This window comes from Euprymna scolopes, chromosome 16, assembly GCF_053919585.1.
Source record: "Euprymna scolopes isolate OS-2025 chromosome 16, ASM5391958v1, whole genome shotgun sequence".
In the NCBI taxonomy this organism is placed as follows: Eukaryota; Metazoa; Mollusca; class Cephalopoda; order Sepiida; family Sepiolidae; genus Euprymna; species Euprymna scolopes.
In genome coordinates this window covers 111,381,177-111,402,041 of record NC_136497.1, presented here as the reverse complement: position 1 = coordinate 111,402,041, position 20,865 = coordinate 111,381,177, and the positions used below count along the sequence as shown (strand labels likewise).

Below are 20,865 nucleotides of genomic sequence, written 5' to 3'. Positions count from 1 at the left end.
TCTGGAATGTTTCTGTCAAACTCAGGAATTTGGACAGAATTTCGAATGACACTTTTTATTTATTTCATGGGGGTAGCATGCTCTTGTTCCATCAGCCATGGCTGGATAAAGGTCTTAAGTAATTCGCAATTGTATTTTACAGTTGCCTACACTGAGGATTGAACCTTCAACCTTCAGGAGAATATAACTTTTTCAATTGATTTTTCCAAGTACTCTAACCACATGGTTCTTGTGGACAATTCTAGTATGAATTTTAGGAGCCTTAAACCTATTTTTATTTCTAGTTGTAAATATCACTATTTATTACTATATATTAACGTTACTATAGATTAACGTATATCTATCTATATGTGTACTTATTACTTGTATCTATTGTTTATAATTAATAGTTCCCATATCGTATTAAATTCTACACTAGGTCTACTGAGTGATTTGTTGTTGCTTCTTTCAGTCATCTTACTCTCCACCATTCCTCTCTGTCTATAATTTTTACTTCGTCCCATAATGATAGATGGTTTCCCTTTTCCTTCCACATATGGTTCAGTCTCTTCATGTACTAAGACGTTTCGATGTTCTTCTAACCGTACTTTTAGTGGACGATACGTCTCACCTTTGTATAGTTTTCCACATTTACACAGGATTTCATACACACAGTTCTTAGTCATGATGTTTTCTGTAGGGGGCTTGACTCTCATAAGTTGTTTCCAGAGAGTTGAATCACTCCTGAATACTGTCCTGATGTCATATGGATTACATATTCATTGAAATTTTTCAGACAAGCCTTTCATATATGGTATACAAACTGTTGTGAGGTTCTGAGTGGTGTCTTTTGTGTTTGGTCCAGATTTCTTGGAGCTGATGTCATGCTCTCTGGATAGTTGTTTCGGTGGACATTTTCTCTTAAACTGTCCATCTCCTCTTGATATGCACTGTTGTTACTACATGTTGCTTTTGCTCTGTGTTGTAAGCAACGGAGGATTCCTTTCTTTACATTATATGGATGATGGGAGTTGAAGTTTAGATACTGTCCAGTGAAAGTTAGCTTTCCGTATACAAATGACATAAACCCTTGACCAGTGCAGGTTATCAGCACATCTAGGAACGATAACTTGTTATGACATCATGCGCTTTTGTTTTGATCGGACAGTGCATGGCAAAGGAGCAGACGATCTTTGGGAAAAATATTGGAAGAAAAAATTCAATACATTAAGTAAACAACACACCCTCAAATGGCTATTCCTAACAACTTTATACAAGATCTCCATCTTGAATCAACAGCCGCAGACGCCAGAAGATGTTGTTTCATATTGCCAAAGAAAACGATTAATCACTGCAAATAAAAATTGCGCGTCTTGTGGTGCATAATCACCAAAAGATGATCCATTAAGGATGAATGTGGCAGAATGAAATGCTGGCAATGGATGTGAATGTGGCTGGAGATATACCAGAATGAAATGCTGGCAATGGATGTGAATGTGGCTGGAGATATACCAGAATGAAATGCTGGCAATGGATGTGAATGTGGCTGGAGATATACCAGAATGAAATGCTGGCAATGGACGTGAATGTGGCTGGAGATATACCAGAATGAAATGCTGGCAATGGATGTGAATGTGGCTGGAGATATACCAGAATGAAATGCTGGCAATGGACGTGAATGTGGCTGGAGATATACCAGAATGAAATGCTGGCAATGGATGTGAATGTGGCTGGAGATATACCAGAATGAAATGCTGGCAATGGATGTGAATGTGGCTGGAGATATACCAGAATGAAATGCTGGCAATGGATGTGAATGTGGCTGGAGATATACCAGAATGAAATGCTGGCCATGAGCTTCCTGACAGTTATCTTTTCAAGTTTATGTAGAGACAGAAATTTGGTAATGATCCTTTTGTCTCAATCTTAAAGCATATATCAGAAAGCTACCAATTGGTTGGTGAAATTACTTCCACATCTGCTGTCTCTTCTCACACCACTTTGACATCGTTTGATGCGACCGTAGAAAAGTCTATCTAATCCTAAGGGAATATCCCGGCTGTCTTACTTTAATTTTTTAAAAAAAACAAAAAAACTTTTGTCCAGCCTCACTCTACAGGGAAAAAATTGTTCATGAAAAGGGGGAAAAAAAATGTTTACATTAGTTACAAAAATAAAGAAAAATGAAAAAAAAATACATAAAAACATAAAAAATGCTTTTTTTAAAAACTTGTTGAAAAAAAATTATGAAAAACAAAAAATTGGTTGTCTTATTTTGTTCAATTTTGTTTGGAAAAATACAACTTGTTTATTTTTTAACTTAAAATGTTTTTAAATTTGTTACAAGAATAAAACAGAAATTCTTACTGTAGGTCGTTTCTTTTTTATTTTCATTATATTTTTTTCTGGCAATTTTATTATATTCAAAGTTTTTTTTTTTTTTTTTTTCAATATCTTTTTTTTTCAATATCTTTTTTTTTTCAATATCTTTTTTTTTTTCAATATCTTTTTTTTTTCAATATCTTTTTTTTTTCAATATCTTTTTTTTTTCAATATCTTTTTTTTTTCAATATCTTTTTTTTTCAATATCTTTTTTTTTTCAATATCTTTTTTTTTTCAATATCTTTTTTTTTCAATATCTTTTTTTTTTCAATATCTTTTTTTTTTCAATATCTTTTTTTTTTCAATATCTTTTTTTTTTTTCAATATCTTTTTTTTTTTTTCAATATCTTTTTTTTTTTTCAATATCTTTTTTTTCAATATCTTTTTTTTTTCAATATCTTTTTTTTTTTCAATATCTTTTTTTTTTCAATATCTTTTTTTTTCAATATCTTTTTTTTTTCAATATCTTTTTTTTTTTCAATATCTTTTTTTTTTTTCAATATCTTTTTTTTTTTTCAATATCTTTTTTTTTTTTTCAATATCTTTTTTTTCAATATCTTTTTTTTCAATATCTTTTTTTTCAATATCTTTTTTTTCAATATCTTTTTTTTCAATATCTTTTTTTTCAATATCTTTTTTTTTTTTTCAATATCTTTTTTTTTTTTTCAATATCTTTTTTTTTTTTTCAATATCTTTTTTTTTTTTTCAATATCTTTTTTTTTTCAATATCTTTTTTTTTTCAATATCTTTTTTTTTTCAATATCTTTTTTTTTTCAATATCTTTTTTTTTTCAATATCTTTTTTTTTCAATATCTTTTTTTTTTTTTTTTTCAATATCTTTAATTTTTTTTCAATATCTTCCTTGAGTAGCATTGTTATGCTTTGATGTTTGGCGATGCTCAGCAAAAGCCGGCAGTTGACGTCCTGTTCCAGGTAAAGCCGAGTAGCCAGTTAGTTACATCTGGTTCAAATTCTACACAAGTACCAATTTGTGACATAATCCTATCTGCCTTGTTAACACAAGCGCATCGGTAGACAAGTAAGGATATGGGCTAGAATTATCAAGAAATAATTGCTTGAATCATCAAATCCACCAACAGTAGAATTTAGATTAGTTAATCATCTTATGCAATCTTGCTCTGACTGTATCAGCTGTGATTGTTCAGGATGTACAGGTTAGGGGAGAAGCTGGCTAAACTTTTTCAGGGTGGACGCATTTGTAACATCATCACCAAATCTTTCAATACATCAGAAAAGAGAAGGGGAAAAAAACTATCATTGCTGCATTCATGATGTAGAACTGAAATATGTCCATGTGATCATCAAATCATTTCTGTGAATTTTATCTTCATATGTTTTAGCAGTCAACCTTGTATTTTTTATTTTTGTCAGATTATAAATAATGCTGTATTGCAACAAGTGTTTGTAGTAGAATACACTGTCAATAATCAGATTTGCAGTGACTGTCAGCGAATTGAGGCCAAAGATTTCTGGAGAGCTCTGGTTCAAATTAGGCAACGGGTAAATATTTTTTTTTCTTTTTTTTTTTTTTAAATTTGTGTGTGTGTGTGTGTGTGTGTTTTATTTGTGTGTGTGTAGTTTTTTATTTGTGTGTGTGTAGTTTTTTATTTGTGTGTGTGTAATTTTTTATTTGTGTGTGTGCGTATATCTGTATTATCAGGTTGGGAAGAAATTTTTTGCAGAATTTTTAATTTTGATTTCAAATGATGTATTTTCAAATAAATTTTCGTTATAATACCATTACTTTATTTTAAAGAGCATTTTTCGCTCTAACTAATCGTTTAAATTATAATCGTTCTAAAACAATTGTCTTCTTTTTAGAATGTTAAATATTTGCACAATTTTCTTATTTCAATTCAAGCTAGGCCAAAAAGCTGCTGAAACAACTCGCGATATCAACGAAGCATTTGGCCAAGAAACCACTATTGAACACTCATTATAATGGTGGTTTAAGAAATTTTTTAGTGGTGATGAGTTTTGAAGATGATGAGTGTAGTGGCCATCGCAAACAATGATCAATTAAGAGCCTTAGTCGAAGCCAATCCACACACAACTGTTTGAGAAATTGCTTTTGAATTAAACGTAACGTATACAATGATTTCCAACTACTTGAGAGAAATTGGAATGACAAAACTGATATAATGATAAATGAATTTAACGTTAACCAAAAGAAACATTGTTATGAAGTGTGATTTTCCCTTCTTTACACAACAAGAACGACCGGTTTCTTGATCGGGTTGTGACTTGCGATGAAAAGTGGGTTCTTTACGACAACCAGCAATGCTCAGCTTGGCAGTTAGACATCGATGGAGCTCCACAACATTTTCCAAAGCCAGAGTTGCACCAAAAGGTCTTGCTGACTGTTTGGTAGTCTACAATTGGTCTCCTCCATTAGTTTTTTGCAATGCAGGCGAAACCATTACAGCGGAAAAGTACTGTCAACAAATGGATGAAATGCATCAGAAACTTCAACAACAATACCCAACATTAGTCAACAGAAAAGGCCCAATTCTTCTCCACAACAATGCCCAACCACACGTTGCTAAACCAACTCTGTAGAAGTTGAACGAATTGGGCTACAAAACTCTGCCTCATCCTCCATACTCTCAAAACCTTTCACCTACTAACTACCACTTTTTCAAGCATTTCAACAACTTTCTGCGTAAGAAATGCTTCAAAAACCTAAGCGATATCATCGCCACCAGAATGAAAGATTTTTACGTTACTGGCATAAATACACTTGTGTTGATTCTGATGGTGCTTATTTTGATCAATAAATGTTTGTTTGAGCCGAGATAAAAATTTAAAACTGCAAAAACTTTCTTGCCATCCTGATAGCTATTTTGTCATCTATTTGTGTATGTTTTTTAGTTACATTTAACATGCATTAAGCTTCATATACGGCACAATCACGTTGACACACCGGTTCTCGCCAGATCACTGAAGTTAAGCAACATTGAGCCTGGCCAATACCAGATGGGTGGGGAGGTGAGGCGCTGTATGTCTTGTGAGGTAAAATACTAGGTTGAGAAACTGGTGCGATCTATTCTTTCGAGGGTAGATGGGACTCTCTTAAGCCGAGGTAGGCACCCCATCAAGTGATGGCATCACAATAAAAAATACCCTTGATAGCCCTGGCGAGGCATCAAGTATACAGCTACGGACAAGATTTGAATTACACAACAAACTCGTGTAGTGAGTTCAATCTCGGCTGCGGCCATGCTGGATAGATGGATGGAAGCTTCTTCATAAATAAAAGGATTGGTATAAATAAAAGGATTGGTATAAATAAAAGGATTGGTATAAATAAAAGGATTGGTATAAATAAAAGGATTGGTATAAATAAAGGGTGAAATGCATAAACACATATATAATTTATTTCTCACCTACATGAAATAATTTTAATTTAAAAAATAAATCCACCACAATGCATTTTAATGGCTTTATAAACACATCAGCCATTTTAATCTTTTAATTGTAATGAATTACTTTAATCATTCACCTCCACCAATTTCCTCTCTTTCTATTTCTTATATTCTTTTTCTGTCCATTGTTTTGTCTTGATCATACTGATATGAAACCACATATCAGTAATGTTGTTATCAGAATTTTACATGGTATTCATAGTAGTATTGTATTTTTCTAATAGTATTGTCTTATGTTTTCCATAAAAATTCAAAGTGATATTTTTGAAATCCTAAGCCTTATAATTATTCTAATTTTTGATATTCTAACTTTTGAATTAAAAAAAATTTACATAGACTAAAGCAAAAAAAAAAAAAAAATGTGCTTCATAATCATGCTTATTATATAATGATGCATATTGTGTTTTGACATTAAATAACTAAAGGGATATGTTGTAAAATTGTTTCCCCTATAAATAAGATTTGAACATTAAATATAGCATAGATTTGGCTTCAGGCTAATTACAATTGTATAATAGTTTTAAATATTAAAATTTTGGTTTCAAACAGAGCGATAGATAATCTCCATTATTAATAGATTGTATGTTTTTATTAAAAAAATTTTTTTTTTATCCCATTAGACTCAACATAAAAAGACTTTTTACTATCTCGAGCAACTGTTGCTGAAGCATAACATGCACCAGAACACTGTTAACATTAAACCAATACATGGTAAGTTTACCATTATTAGACATTCAAATTTGTGTATTCAGTAAATGCAATGTTATTTTAACTATTATATTTTATATTTACTTTGGATAAAATCTTTTTAATAATTGTATGATTTTTATTATGTTGAAAAATTTATCTGAATTCATTGAATTCTTGACATTTATAAGTAAACTCTCTTACATATATAAGACTCTCAAGGTGCATGCTGTTTGTGTGTTTGATAGAAAGAAAGGTTAAAGAATCTATGTAAAATTTATCAGGAGACAATGACAGTGTTTCAGAATCTCTAAGTAAACCTCTAAAAGGGTTATGAGGGCATAATCTCCCCTTTACGATTTCAAATATATCATTTTGATGAAATTTATATATGTATAAAATTTATATATGTAAAAAATTCTCCAAGAGAATGGAAGTGGTCCAGTATCTATATTCCTCCCACCTCAAAGTAAGCCATGAGAGAAAGAGCCCTCTGAAAATTTTAAATATGTACATCAGATTTTAATGAAATTTAAACCATATCTATGTATAAAACACTACTTTAGAGTTTTGCAACTGTTTGTAAGGGAGCAAAACAAAGAAAATAATGAAAAGCATAGTGAAAAAATACATTTTGATCTCATTAACTCCATTGGCAATGTCTGTCCTTTCTTCTGCCAGTTTATAATTATGATCTGAAATATTCATTGCATGTTTGTGTGATTACTGGAGAAATATTGGATTCAGTGTATTTATAATGATAGTTTATATCAAAAAGAAATCTGTAGTATCTGTTGATTCGAAAATGTTACAATATTTTGGAGTTATAATAGGGGTATGATCCCACACAGTCAGGTGATTCTATTTATAAATGATGCTGCTAGGAACTGACGAATCGAATTAATTGAATTAGAAACCAGAATTGCTCCATAAATATTAAACCTTTTCTGTAGCAATTTCGCATGTGTTTTTTTCCCGTCTCGACACGGTAAGAATCTTTTGCTCTGTGGAACTGTCTACTGCAAACCAGTCACCTCTCAGGACTTGTGTGGAACAACGAACCATCGGAAACTATTCTGAAACTAAACATGGCTTACACTTCTAGAGAAAATATTTACTATCTCCAAGTAACTTGTGATTTTGTGCTCTTAAATTTCTCCCGATAAAATCAACAACCATAAGTAGGAAAAATAAGAACTTATTTTCAAAACAGGTCTTCATAGTTAAATAATTATTTGGGTAAGTCTTCCCTTACTATGCCACAGTGCTGGTGCATATGTCTGCAATACGATGTGGAGGTCAAATGTTCTGTTTGCAGGAATTATGTTCATTATGAATGTCTTCAGTTCTCAATTCGTGATTTCAGCCTGCTCATCAAAGAAAACTCTGGTATCAATCTTCATTGTGTCTATGGTCCGAAAACAAAGTGAGCTGCTTGAGGTAACTGCAGCAAAATGATCTTAATTGCTCTGCTTTTGAGTTTGACATAGTAGTCCATGATTTTTTTTCTCTCATGACATAACCTGTTGCCTCTGTTGATGATTTAGAAAAAGTGATTGATGCTCAAATTGCGCCTCCAAAAGCAAAACTTGTTTCAACCATAACCAAGTCAAACAGAAATCTCTCTCACTCTCAGACCCAATCTCAGATTGCTCAGATTGTGGATCGAAATATAAACAATGATACCCCATGCGCTTCCTCCCTCTCATTTCAGCAGATGTAATATTTAATGTGCTGACCCCATGCGATCCATTCTAGTTTCAAAAATGTCCAATCTCTCATTTCTCTCCTCTGAAAAAAAAGCAGTCTATCAATGATTAGCTATGCTCAACTCCTCAACAGTGACAAACTGCTCAATAAATGCTGCTCTGCTAACCAACGCAACTCTTTCCTTGACAACCTTTCTGTCAACTTCTTTGGCAAAAAGACATCACTATCCAACATGGATGAAATAACCATTGCCTTGAAAACAAACACTATCATCGTACATAAGTTTGACAAAAACTCGTTGATGAATGATTTCCTAGCTGACGTTTGCATTGAATATCCGTGCATCACAAGTCTCTCTCTTACCAGTCCACGCGACAACAGCAATTTCACCAGCATTAAATTTGATGTCCCTGACCAGATTCAATACACCTGTATTCTCTCACATGGTTTCTATGTTGGATTTCACCACTACAGCATACTTCCATATACGTTTAACAATCATCTTAATATTTCAGTTGGTCGCATTGCTTGTCACTCACCAAAACAATGCCTCAACTGTGGCAGCCCTGACTTTAACATGTCGACAGCATACATAAATGCTCCCAAATGCTGCGGAGGGTCACACTCTGCAAACCACTCATCATGTGCCAGCTACATTGTGAGATTCAGCATTCTAAAAATAGCTGCTCCAAATGTCTGCACTTTAGCATGGAATAATATTCACAGGTTAGTTAATTCGATGAATTCAAATGACATTTTGCTTAGCCTCGCTCTGTATTTGTTTCTGAAACATTCTAAAATTCTAGTGTGCCTCTAGTGGATATTCCTGGATATTTCATTTTATGCGGAGAGCGACACATGATTGCTTCTCATGGCAGCTTTCTGATCTATGTTGAAAACAATGGCTTTTTTAAGCAAGTTGATTCCCTCACGTGCAAAGATGAGGTTATCTAGCTATCTACTCTACTTGACTGGTTTTGCATATTGTTACGAATTTGTTCCTAGTCTAGGGATATCAGAACACCGCAAACATATCAATGAAAAATAAAAGAGTGAAAAAAAGATAATTTGAAGAGAAAAACAAGTTTTTATTAACAAAGAAAAGAGAAAGAAAATAAAAAATAAAGTAAAACGAATGTTTAATAAGCTGATTACAATCGATAGTGTAAAGGGAATAACTCTGTTTTCTAGTTATTTCCCTTTAGATAGGAGTCAATGGTTTTATAGTAATGTTTGTTTTTATCTTTAGACATAAATGCTTTTTGGTTAAATATAATTCAGAAAAATCTATATTTTATTACCAGTTTGTTGATGAAAGATTTTTCTCTGTATCTTCTTTGGTTCATCTGTTATTTTAACGACTCGAGTTTTCTTGTGTTTTCCTTCGGTCGGAGTTATAATAGGTGGTTGCCTCTCATTGCGTCCCAACATCATGTTATAACTGAGTATAATTTACGGTCGTTCGCTTTTATAGCTATCGCTAGAGAAGGTTCTGGAACAAACAGTTTAGAATGTTTTTTGTTCCATGTTTTGAAAATCTCCAGAGAAGCTAAAAAACCCCGTTTTACATTCAAATTGTTAAGTAATACTTTTTATATTATTTTATATAATCTTTTATTATTTCCTTTTAATTAATTTATTTTTATTATTATAATATGTTAAGTATTTTTTTATTTTGTTATAATTAATAATAATATTAATTATTTTTATTATGTTATTATTTGGATAATTAATATCATTATAATTATTAATTATATTAATAATTATTTATTATTATATTTTATTTTTATTATATTATTTGGATAATTAATATTATCTTTTGTGTAATAAATCATAATTTCTTCATATCAAAAGAGGAAACTATATCCCATGACGCATATCAATCAAATAATGCTGACATGTCTATTTTGCTACACATCAGATCATCTATTGACTCTTAGCACGTGTTACACATTACTGCATATATAATACTCTGCGATTTTAACCGTCAAAACTCAAATTGGTTAGCAACCAACTCTGAAGATGTTTTTTATCTGACGTTTTTTACCGAGTTTCATTTTACTCAAATTGTAAAATTTTTGACGATTTTCCCTGACATCCGTCTTTATTAGATATTATTTTAACATTTGTGGCTGACATATTTAGCATGCCATCATCGGACTGTGCAGTTGTTTCCTTTGGTTTAAATGATGCCATGAGTTCAACTGAAATTCCTGACATAACAGTTCAGATTGAGTTTGCCTAAGTTACTGATTGGTCTCTGATGGATTCGGTAATCAGTGCTCTGCTCTGAGGTATATTTTACAAATATGACAAACCTGATATTGTTTGCAATTTTCTGACCTCTCAGATTGGTTCATGTGCCGAAACATGCTGCAAGATTGCATAGTCACTCATTGCCATTTGTACACCAGAATTCCGACATTTGTTCCTAATTAAGATATCAATCACATGGTTCTGAGTATGATCTACAACTGTTTCAAAACGCACAAAACTAACGATCTTCTGAAATAAAGTGTATCAAGGAAAACTGTTATCACCAGGCGAACAAGATCGTTGATAGTCTCTCGTTATGCAATTATTGGTGACTTGCCAAAAATCTCTAAGTTCTCTTCAGCACCTGACGTCATGTCTGACTGAAACTGTTACCACAAGCATATCATTTGATATAGCAAGGCTTCTTAATCTGCACTACACAGGTACAACTCCCTTGAGCGCAGTGTACTATGTTTCACCACCACACTCTTACTGATATTCAGTTTATGCTAGATTTTTTTTTTTTTTCACCACCACACTCTTACTTACTGATATTCAGTTTATGCTAGATTTTTTTTTTTTTTTTTTTTTTTTTTTTTTCACCACCACACTCTTACTTACTGATATTCAGTTTATGCTGGATTTTTTTTTTTTTTTTTTTCACCACCACACTCTTACTTACTGATATTCAGTTTATGCTAGATTTTTTTTTTTTTTTTTTTTTTTTTTTCACCACCACACTCTTACTTACTGATATTCAGTTTATGCTAGATTTTTTTTTTTTTTCACCACCACACTCTTACTTACTGATATTCAGTTTATGCTAGATTTTTTTTTTTTTTTTTTTTTCACCACCACACTCTTACTTATTGATATTCAGTTTATGCTAGATTTTTTTTTTTTTTTTTTTCACCACCACACTCTTACTTACTGATATTCAGTTTATGCTAGATTTTTTTTTTTTTTTCACCATCACACTCTTACTTACTGATATTCAGTTTATGCTAGATTTTTTTTTTTTTTTTTTTTTTTTTTTTTTTCACCACCACACTCTTACTGATATTCAGTTTATGCTAGATTTTTTTTTTTTTTTTTTTTTTTTTTCACCACCACACTCTTACTTACTGATATTCAGTTTATGCTAGATTTTTTTTTTTTTTCACCACCACACTCTTACTTACTGATATTCAGTTTATGCTAGATTTTTTTTTTTTTTTTTTTTTCACCACCACACTCTTACTTACTGATATTCAGTTTATGCTAGATTTTTTTTTTTTTTTTTTTTTTTTTTCACCACCACACTCTTACTTACTGATATTCAGTTTATGCTAGATTTTTTTTTTTTTTTTTTTTTTTCACCACCACACTCTTACTTACTGATATTCAGTTTATGCTAGATTTTTTTTTTTTTTTCACCACCACACTCTTACTTACTGATATTCAGTTTATGCTAGATTTTTTTTTTTTTTTTTTCACCACCACACTCTTACTTACTGATATTCAGTTTATGCTAGATTTTTTTTTTTTTCACCACCACACTCTTACTTACTGATATTCAGTTTATGCTAGATTTTTTTTTTTTTTTTTTTTTCACCACCACACTCTTACTTACTGATATTCAGTTTATGCTAGATTTTTTTTTTTTTTTTTTTTTTCACCACCACACTCTTACTTACTGATATTCAGTTTATGCTAGATTTTTTTTTTTTTTTTTTTTTTTTCACCACCACACTCTTACTTACTGATATTCAGTTTATGCTAGATTTTTTTTTTTTTTTTTTTTTTTTTCACCACCACACTCTTACTTACTGATATTCAGTTTATGCTAGATTTTTTTTTTTTTTTTTTTTTTTTTTTTCACCACCACACTCTTACTTACTGATATTCAGTTTATGCTGGATTTTTTTTTTTTTTTTTTCACCACCACACTCTTACTTACTGATATTCAGTTTATGCTGGATTTTTTTTTTTTTTTTTTTTTTTTTTAGTGAAACTGAATAAACTTGACATCGGAAAGAATGTATGGCCGATAATATTCTCAATATTCTGCTCAATCAGTATGCTTGCTCATTATCAAAGCTGCTGGCTCATCTGTTAAGCTTGTTATTTGTGTTTGGTTGTATGCCTCATCTATGGACAGACCTCCACTGGTTTCAGTCTACAAGCGCAAAGGTGATAAATCAAAATTATCTGGTCTTGTTCAAGTTCTCTGACCTCTTGTCTTGGCAAGGTCATGGAGCACATTGTGAATGACTGCCTTCCTTCACATCTCATACAAAATAAGGTCATCCATTCATCTCTGTTCAGTTTTCTAAGATTGCAGTCTGCCACAGAACAAGCTACCTATCAGAGCGTTACGCTGAGAAGTGCACAATTTGGCATTTTTTACCAACGCATTTGGAACCATATATATGCATTATTCCTTAATTGGAATTTTTTATTTTGAGATGAGCATTTTTATGTTAATTTTATTTTTATTTCGGACTTTTAGTCTCATCTTTATTAGTTTTGTTTGTTTATTTTTATTGGTTCACAACGTTTCGGCCAACTTCCGAAGTTCCTATCCGTCGCGGTTACCACCTGACGAAGGCCAGAGGAAGTTGGCCGAAACGTTGTGAACCAATAAAAATAAACAAACAAAACTAATAAAGATGAGACTAATAGTCCGAAATAAAAATAAAATTAGCATTTGGAACCATTCCTCATTCAGCCCTGCAGCAGAAACTACCCTCATTTAGTGTCCAAGCAAGCTCTTCTCTTTTAATCTGCAACTTTTTGTTTGATCGACTGCGGGCTACTTTTGTCAGATGAGCTTCCTGTCTCTGCGTGTCACAGGGAAGTGTTATTGCACTAACGTTATTTTTCTTTTCATCGACCTGCTGACATTAATGGACAGTGCAACATCTCATTTTAACTATGACAACTTGACTGTGTTCCCAAACTCTTATGTTGATGGCACACAAATTTCTGTGTCACATCCAGTATACCCTTACATAGTATAGTCATTTACCTGCAGTCGTTACTGATTTTTGCATCTGAGTGGGCGGGGGATGATGGCATGGTGCTTATATGAGTAAAAACAGTTATGCTTTTGTTCTCTAGATATCTGCTGCTGTTCTTGTCCATGGGATACATTTGTGCCGTTCTCAGTCATAACTATCTGGGAGTAATAATATCCAGCAATCTCGGGTTTGGCGACCACGTCTTATGTATCCAACAAGGTTAATAGAGAGCTTTACGTGTTGCGTATCCTGAGTTATTAAATTCCTCATGAATGGCATTTGCTGACTAGGCTTTACAAGGCAATGATTTGCCCCCACTTGAAATACGAGTCCCTAGTATTCTGATTCTCTTGAGTATCTACAGTGTCGTGCGATCAGATATATACTTTATATTCCTTGTCATGATCCTATTCCATCTGGACCGCTTGGATTAGATTTATTGCTGGAATGTAACAACCTTGTTGCCTACAGATTATTTCATGGTTCTTGCCCCCACCACAATGCTTAAATACCGCCCTGTGCTGCGGCTGAACAGACCAAACCTAAGACAATATACATTCACATTAGACCCACTGCATATTCACACCAATGTTTGCTTAGAAATGTACCGGTGATCGCCTTTTACATGGTGTCCTGAACATGCTGCCTCAGAATTACATTTTCAGAGTTCTGTATTATCGTGATATTTCATTTTATGAATTTGCTTAATTAGCTTAGTAGCTTCTGTCTATTGCTAAAGGTTTTATGATCATGGCTTAATACGGAAAAAAAAAAGTTATGATGTAAAAAATTTTATAGATGAGGATTGATAATTTGGACTATTTAGATTATTATTCTCATCTTAGTAATATTCTTAATGTTTGTATGTTAAACTCTGGAACCTGTACAGAATTATGAACTGAAATCTACCTGGTCATGGTTGATGAAATGAGAACAATCTACTTTCATGGTTTGAGTACAGAGTTTCATTCAAAAATCTTCAGGATTCAGAGTTCAACATAATATGAATTTACAATGTTCCGAAAGATGAAAAACTGCAAAACATTGTAAGTATAACAACTAAAGATGGAAATATTACCCAAATAAGTCAAATAATAAAAATCTATAGTATTAAGCATCTTTCTGTCCATTCCATAGTCTGGGACAGTTGTAGCATCTTAAAATCATCATTAGTATATGCATATACACTTAGAGTTTAGCTATAAACTAGATTTGTTTTTATTTCCAAGTGGCTCAAATAGATAAACGATATGCAACCATTAACATTTTATTTTTTGTTTTTTCTTAGGCGGCCTTGATTTCTACTTTGCTGGAAAGCAAGAGGGACGAAAACTTGTTGACTTTTTATTATTGGTTGTTCCTTGCAGGTGAGTATCCATCTATGGGTTATATATAATCTCTCTTGGTTTGTACATGAAACAGCATTTTCATGTAAGACATCAGTAGCAATACATCTGATCAATCAAGATTTGATTCTGACTAGCGATTTCTTTTTATCTTTGCAACATCTTCCTCAAGCTAAAGAAGTTTAATTAGTTTCTTTCTGAAAATTATTCCAGTCAAAACGATTATTATAATGGAAACGATTTTAAAAAATGATTTTAAAAGCTCAAAAGTTAAGGGAGATAACTATTTTCACCTAAGAGTTTGTGATTTGCATATGTTTTTTTTTATTTTTTTTTTATAATTTAAAAATTGAAACTAAAATGACATTAATGAATCCTGGACAATGCCGGGTAAGTACAGCTAGTAGATTAAAAGTTTAAAGCATCACATTTTTTAGCGAAATGACTTAATTTGCCAAAAGGGTTGATATATGAAACAACCAATCAACACTACAAGCAATATCAAAGAATTATTTGAAAATAAAGAAACTCAAGTCAACTTCATATCCTGAATAGAAATTTAAAGATCTGACAAATAAAAATTAAAAAAACATATAAACATTATCAAAGTAAATAAATGCAAGTGAATGTTCAAAAATTATTACATGAAATGAATTATACAAATTTATATCATGAATAAATTATTTGATGATATTCAAATTCTGAAACAAAAAATATGTACCAAAAGGCTTGATTCAGTATTTAATAAGCAAAAAAAAAAAAAAATGAAGTTGATGTTCCATAAAAGAAAGTAACCATGACTCGCTTTAATAGTTTGAAACTTTAAATTTTCTTTGTCTTCATTAGTAAATCAAATGTCTCTTGGCTAATATTTTTCCTTTTTCTTTTTTAAACATTTCTATATTAATAAAAAATATTGGACAGTATTTTGTGTATCTGTGAATGTTTCTTGCATATATGTAACTTGGATAAATACATATTGAAGTTTAAAAATATTTTTTACTATTGGAATATTTACTGGAATAAAAATAAAAACAGAAAAACTAAATTATTCTGTTTATGAAGATTATTATGATGGTGATAATTTTAATGAATCAAATAATGTAAAAGTAATATTTGCTTAAAATATCACTTATCGCTTATATTATTTGTTTCATTATTAAGCATTTTTTTTTCCATTTTTTTCTTTTATTGTATTAACGTTTTTGTGACTCTTTTGGTGTGATTCTTGCCAATACGTGATTTGCATGTTATTTTATTTATTTTTTTTTTTAGTTTATTTCTTGTTTTAAAAATTTTACTTATAATCTAAATTAATTTCAAAATGTGTACCTAATGAATCCCAGACAACACAGAGTATATAGAACTAGTTTTGTTTATTTTGGTAATGCTTGCAATAAGAATGGTCCTATCACAAGTACCATCTCAAAATATTGGAGGAAAAAAAGATTAGTTTAATTTTCTGTTTCATTTTCTTGATTTTATATATTTTCTTTTCTTGTTTGTACACAAATATCAGAATTGTGATACATGTAAGAAAATGTTATCGCTGACCTGCAATAAATTTTGTGTGTGTACACATTTTGTACAATGAGATAAATTTTGTGTGTACACATTTTGTACAATGAGATAAATTTTGTGTGTGTATACATTTTGTACAATGAGATAAATTTTGTGTGTGTATACATTTTGTACAATGAGATAAATTTTGTGTGTGTATACATTTTGTACAATGAGATAAATTTTGTGTGTGTATACATTTTGTACAATGAGATAAATTTTGTGTGTGTATACATTTTGTACAATGAGATAAATTTTGTGTGTGTACACATTTTGTACAATGAGATAAATTTTGTGTATGTACAAATTTTGTACAATGAGATAAATTTTGTGTGTACACATTTTGTACAATGAGATAAATTTTGTGGTCAGCCTTGTTTTCTTTAACACTAAAAGAGGATATAAGACAATGGTATAAATACTTGAATGCTCTCAGTACATTTCTATTTTCTAACATGTGATAATTGTTAAATCTTGACTGAACTATAACATTTTTAAAGTGCCGCAATTTTCTTTCAATATTTACCATTTAATTGTTAAAAATTGTGATATAATAATGTTTATATTAAAAAAATTATTCTTTGCCAGATACCAAACTGCACAGCAACTCATTTCCATGGATATACATAATAACATTGCCAATTACAAAACTACATTTTCTGTTGAAATTGTACCCGTTTGTAAAGTAAGTACAATTGTGTAAGATTTTTGTCTTCTGATGATTTTTATTGTCATAAAACAATTAGTTACATCACAAATAGTCTTAATTGCTCCATTGCTTTTTTTACTAATTTTACTTAAGAAATCTATTATATAAAAGTTGTATATACTTACAAACCTTATATCATTCGATTTTGTATGATCCCAATTGTTTATAGTAAAGATAAATATTGGAAAAGTTATTCATTTAAGATTGGAAAAAAAAAAAATGATGCCTTATTAAAAAAATATTACCAAAATTTTATTTTTATCTTTAAATAGAAATGTTCAATTTTTAAAGTCAACACACAATTCATTTATAAAATGTTTCATTGTGACCATATATTTTTTGTGGAATAGCAAAAATATCAGTTTTAATCATGTGATTTGATGTTAGTTATGGTGTGATATTGTGAAAGTAATGATTTCTTATGATCCGAGAAAACTAATATGGGATAATTAATATAACAACAACATGCAGATATATGAAATCAGATTTGTGATAAAATACAATATTTTTGGCAAATGTGTCTTTAGGATTCTGAGGTGATTACTGATTAATAATTTTGAGAATAATATCTCTCTGCCAATAAATACTGAGAAATTGTTTTTGCTTTTATCAAAATATTTGTTCAACAGTTCAAAATGTAATACAATTGTCTCATTTCTTCAAATAACTCCAGGCTTCAAAATGAAAGTTATATTTGAAATTCTAAGTTTGTATAATTGAAAAGATGTCTGCAGATTTCTGTATGCTTATCAGTCGTATCTGGAATTCTAACTTATAGATTTCTTCATATTGATGGATGAATCAATCTTTGAAACTTCATTTGCATGTTAACATCTCAATATAGATAGCTGATTTCTGTTTCCTGCCTTTTCATCAGAGTATGTGTTTATGACTGTATCACGTCCTGAAGTCTATTTTGTGTACATACCAACACTGAACAACTTTGGTTCGTCGGCCAGGTGCAGTTAAATCTGAGTATATTCTGACACTGTTTTCTCATAAACATATAATTTCACCTGTTCAGATTGATGGTAGGACTAGGAAAGATTTTAGCAGAAAAAGGAGAAAGGAATTTGCTTTCTTTACAAAATGATTTTATTTTTAATGTATATTAAAAAGTAAATGAAAGAATGGAATAAATATTTTAATAAAATGAAAAACTCTGGACATTGTCCCATTGTTTAGGATGACGCAATGAACATATGTACAAATTTTCCCAAATATACAATAGATTTATATTTCTGCTCAAAGTCTAATTTTTCTTGCTAGTTTTCAAATTATACTCAGTACAAATATATTTTATTTTTTAATTTTTAGGACAATGTTGTGTGCCTCACAAAGAAATTGGCTCATTCACTCGGCAACATTTCACAGATTTGTGTTGTTATCAGAGTTACTAAATCAATTCATCTCATTGATCCGTTCACTTTACAAAGTAAGTAAAATTGATTTTTATAAATTGAATCAATTTCTATTTGATGTCGTTTAAAGCAAATTTAATTTTAATGGAAATTGTTAAATATGCATGAAAGAGCCAATCCTGTTTGGATTTACAGAAGGGGTTTTGACATTCCCTACTCGTTGTGGATGAACTGAAGCTTTGAGCTTTGTAATAATCACTCGAACTGCATTTTTATGAATGTAAAACTGATGTCTTTGGTCCATGAAGGAGAAATGCTCCTAGACTGAGACCATTATTATAGGTAACTAGACTACCTGTGACCCGTTGGGTCAGTATGTTATATGAGCTATGGAATTAATGTATGAGCATGACACTTGTGACGTAAAGCAAATAGTTTTTTGTGATATAACAGAAACATTTCTATGAACGTATATTGAAATGAAAAAAGAATATAGATTTCTATGAGTCATTATGTTTATAATTGTTTATTTTTGAAAAAAACTAACTTACAGCCATTGAATTATAAGTGGTTTGCCATACTTATAAGTAAATGTGCACTGAACAGATACCATAATACTTAAAATTAAATTCAAATTTTGATATATATTTTAATTTTTATGCGAAAAAAAAAACAACTGAGATGCTGAAAACGTACACAGTAAAACAATACGTTGTAAAATTCTCTTATGATCGTGAACGGGTTTAAGTAAATTTATTTGTAAGAAAATTGCGTTAAAATAACTTAAATGTAATACAGAAAAGAACGATGTAAAAAAAAACAAGAAGTATTAACAATTGTTTATTTGGATAATTTAAACGCGAAAAAATGGGATGCTGAAAACGTACATAGTAAAACAATACGTTGTCAACGGATAAAAGTTGATTTATTTGTAAGAAAATTGCGACAGTATACTTGTAATACAGAATAGTTGCAAAACATCCTCACTTTTCCCATGTTAAATAATAACGTTAATATTTCAGTGCGCAGGTCAAATTCTGCAATCTGCAAAAGTCGTAATTTGTATTTATTTGTTTACGCTGTTATAGGTTTAAATCTGTATACGTATGCGCAACCGGAAGTCATAAACTGGATGTTGGGTTACAACGCCCGTTACAAGGTCATTTGAGTTTTATAATATAGATAATGAACACTTGTCTCGGCATGGGTAAATTTCCCAAAATGATAGATTTTTACCATTTTTATATCTCATTATGAGGATTAGAATCAACAAGAGATATGAGACATCTTTTTCAACAGAATTTAGCCTTTTGTAAATCGGAAACAGAAAAACTCCACTTTTACTGTGAATTCAGAAAAGGCCTTCTGGGGGGGGGGGGTCTAATTTCTGCCAAATCAAATAGTTTTATATTTTTTGTCATTTGACCAAATCTATAAATGTTCCATTACCAGTTCAGAGAGTTACATTATTTTTCAGTAAATATACCATTATATTACTAAAATTGACTTTTAAAAAAAAATGGATTATCACAGTGAAATTTTAACATTTTGAATCTTGTTACTAATAATTCATGTCTAAAATTTTTTATTTTCAAGTTGCTGAAGTTAGTAGCACTGTATTCTGGCGAGAACCATTTGAAAGTTTGTGCAATCCGAATCAACTAACTGAGTACATGGTGATGGAAATTGATGTTGTTCTGCCAAGAGATCAGCCTAAAGTGACGCCAGTATCCAATAAGGTAAATCACTTGATATATTGTTTTATAATGTTGTGTTCATACATTTTATTCATCTCTGCTGTATTTCTATTTAAAGTTGAACAAAGAATATACAAAGAAGATTATCCTCAATGTGGTGTCTTGCCTAGTACAGAACATCAATGCTTGTACTAGGCAGGATAGGCAGGACACCACTTGAATCAATGAATATTATTTTACGTGATACTGGCAGGGTTATCCAGGTTTTGAGGGAGGGTAACATTGAGGACAATCTTTTTATATTTGTTGAACTTTAAATAGAAATACTGCTGAGATGAATAAACTGTATAAAAACAACACAAACTATTACAAAATTATTAAAATTGGTTATGTAAAATTTTATGTACATAGAATTAATTTTATTGTTGCATTCCCTGTCCATGTGCTCTCAATGGCTGATGTGTTAACAACATAATACAATAAATAACAGGTCAGGTCATTTTTTTTTATTTTTTTTTTTATCAAACTATGACTAAACAAAACACTTTCATGAACCGTGACACCAAATCGCCATTTACATGTATTCAAATTTCTTCTGGCACTCAAAACAAATGTTTATTGTATTAAAATATATTGAATTGTGCACAGTGAACCAGTTGTGCTTAACTGACCAGAAAAAGAATTTGCTAATCTCCAAACAAACCAAACATTTTCCATATATTTCTTCAGA

General features: G+C 30.8%; 1 protein-coding gene across 1 annotated transcript in view; it reads left to right on the top strand.

Annotated features, from left to right (window-relative positions):
* LOC145296053 (60S ribosomal export protein NMD3-like) overlaps positions 1-20,865 on the top strand; it is a 97,576-nt gene that overhangs the window by 41,851 nt on the left and 34,860 nt on the right. The window contains exons 5-10 of the mRNA XM_080142113.1: positions 3,754-3,882; positions 6,428-6,518; positions 14,751-14,829; positions 16,957-17,053; positions 18,395-18,512; positions 20,035-20,177. Of these exons, the coding sequence (XP_079998239.1) occupies positions 3,754-3,882; positions 6,428-6,518; positions 14,751-14,829; positions 16,957-17,053; positions 18,395-18,512; positions 20,035-20,177 (657 nt within the window). The remainder of the gene's footprint in view (positions 1-3,753; positions 3,883-6,427; positions 6,519-14,750; positions 14,830-16,956; positions 17,054-18,394; positions 18,513-20,034; positions 20,178-20,865) is intronic.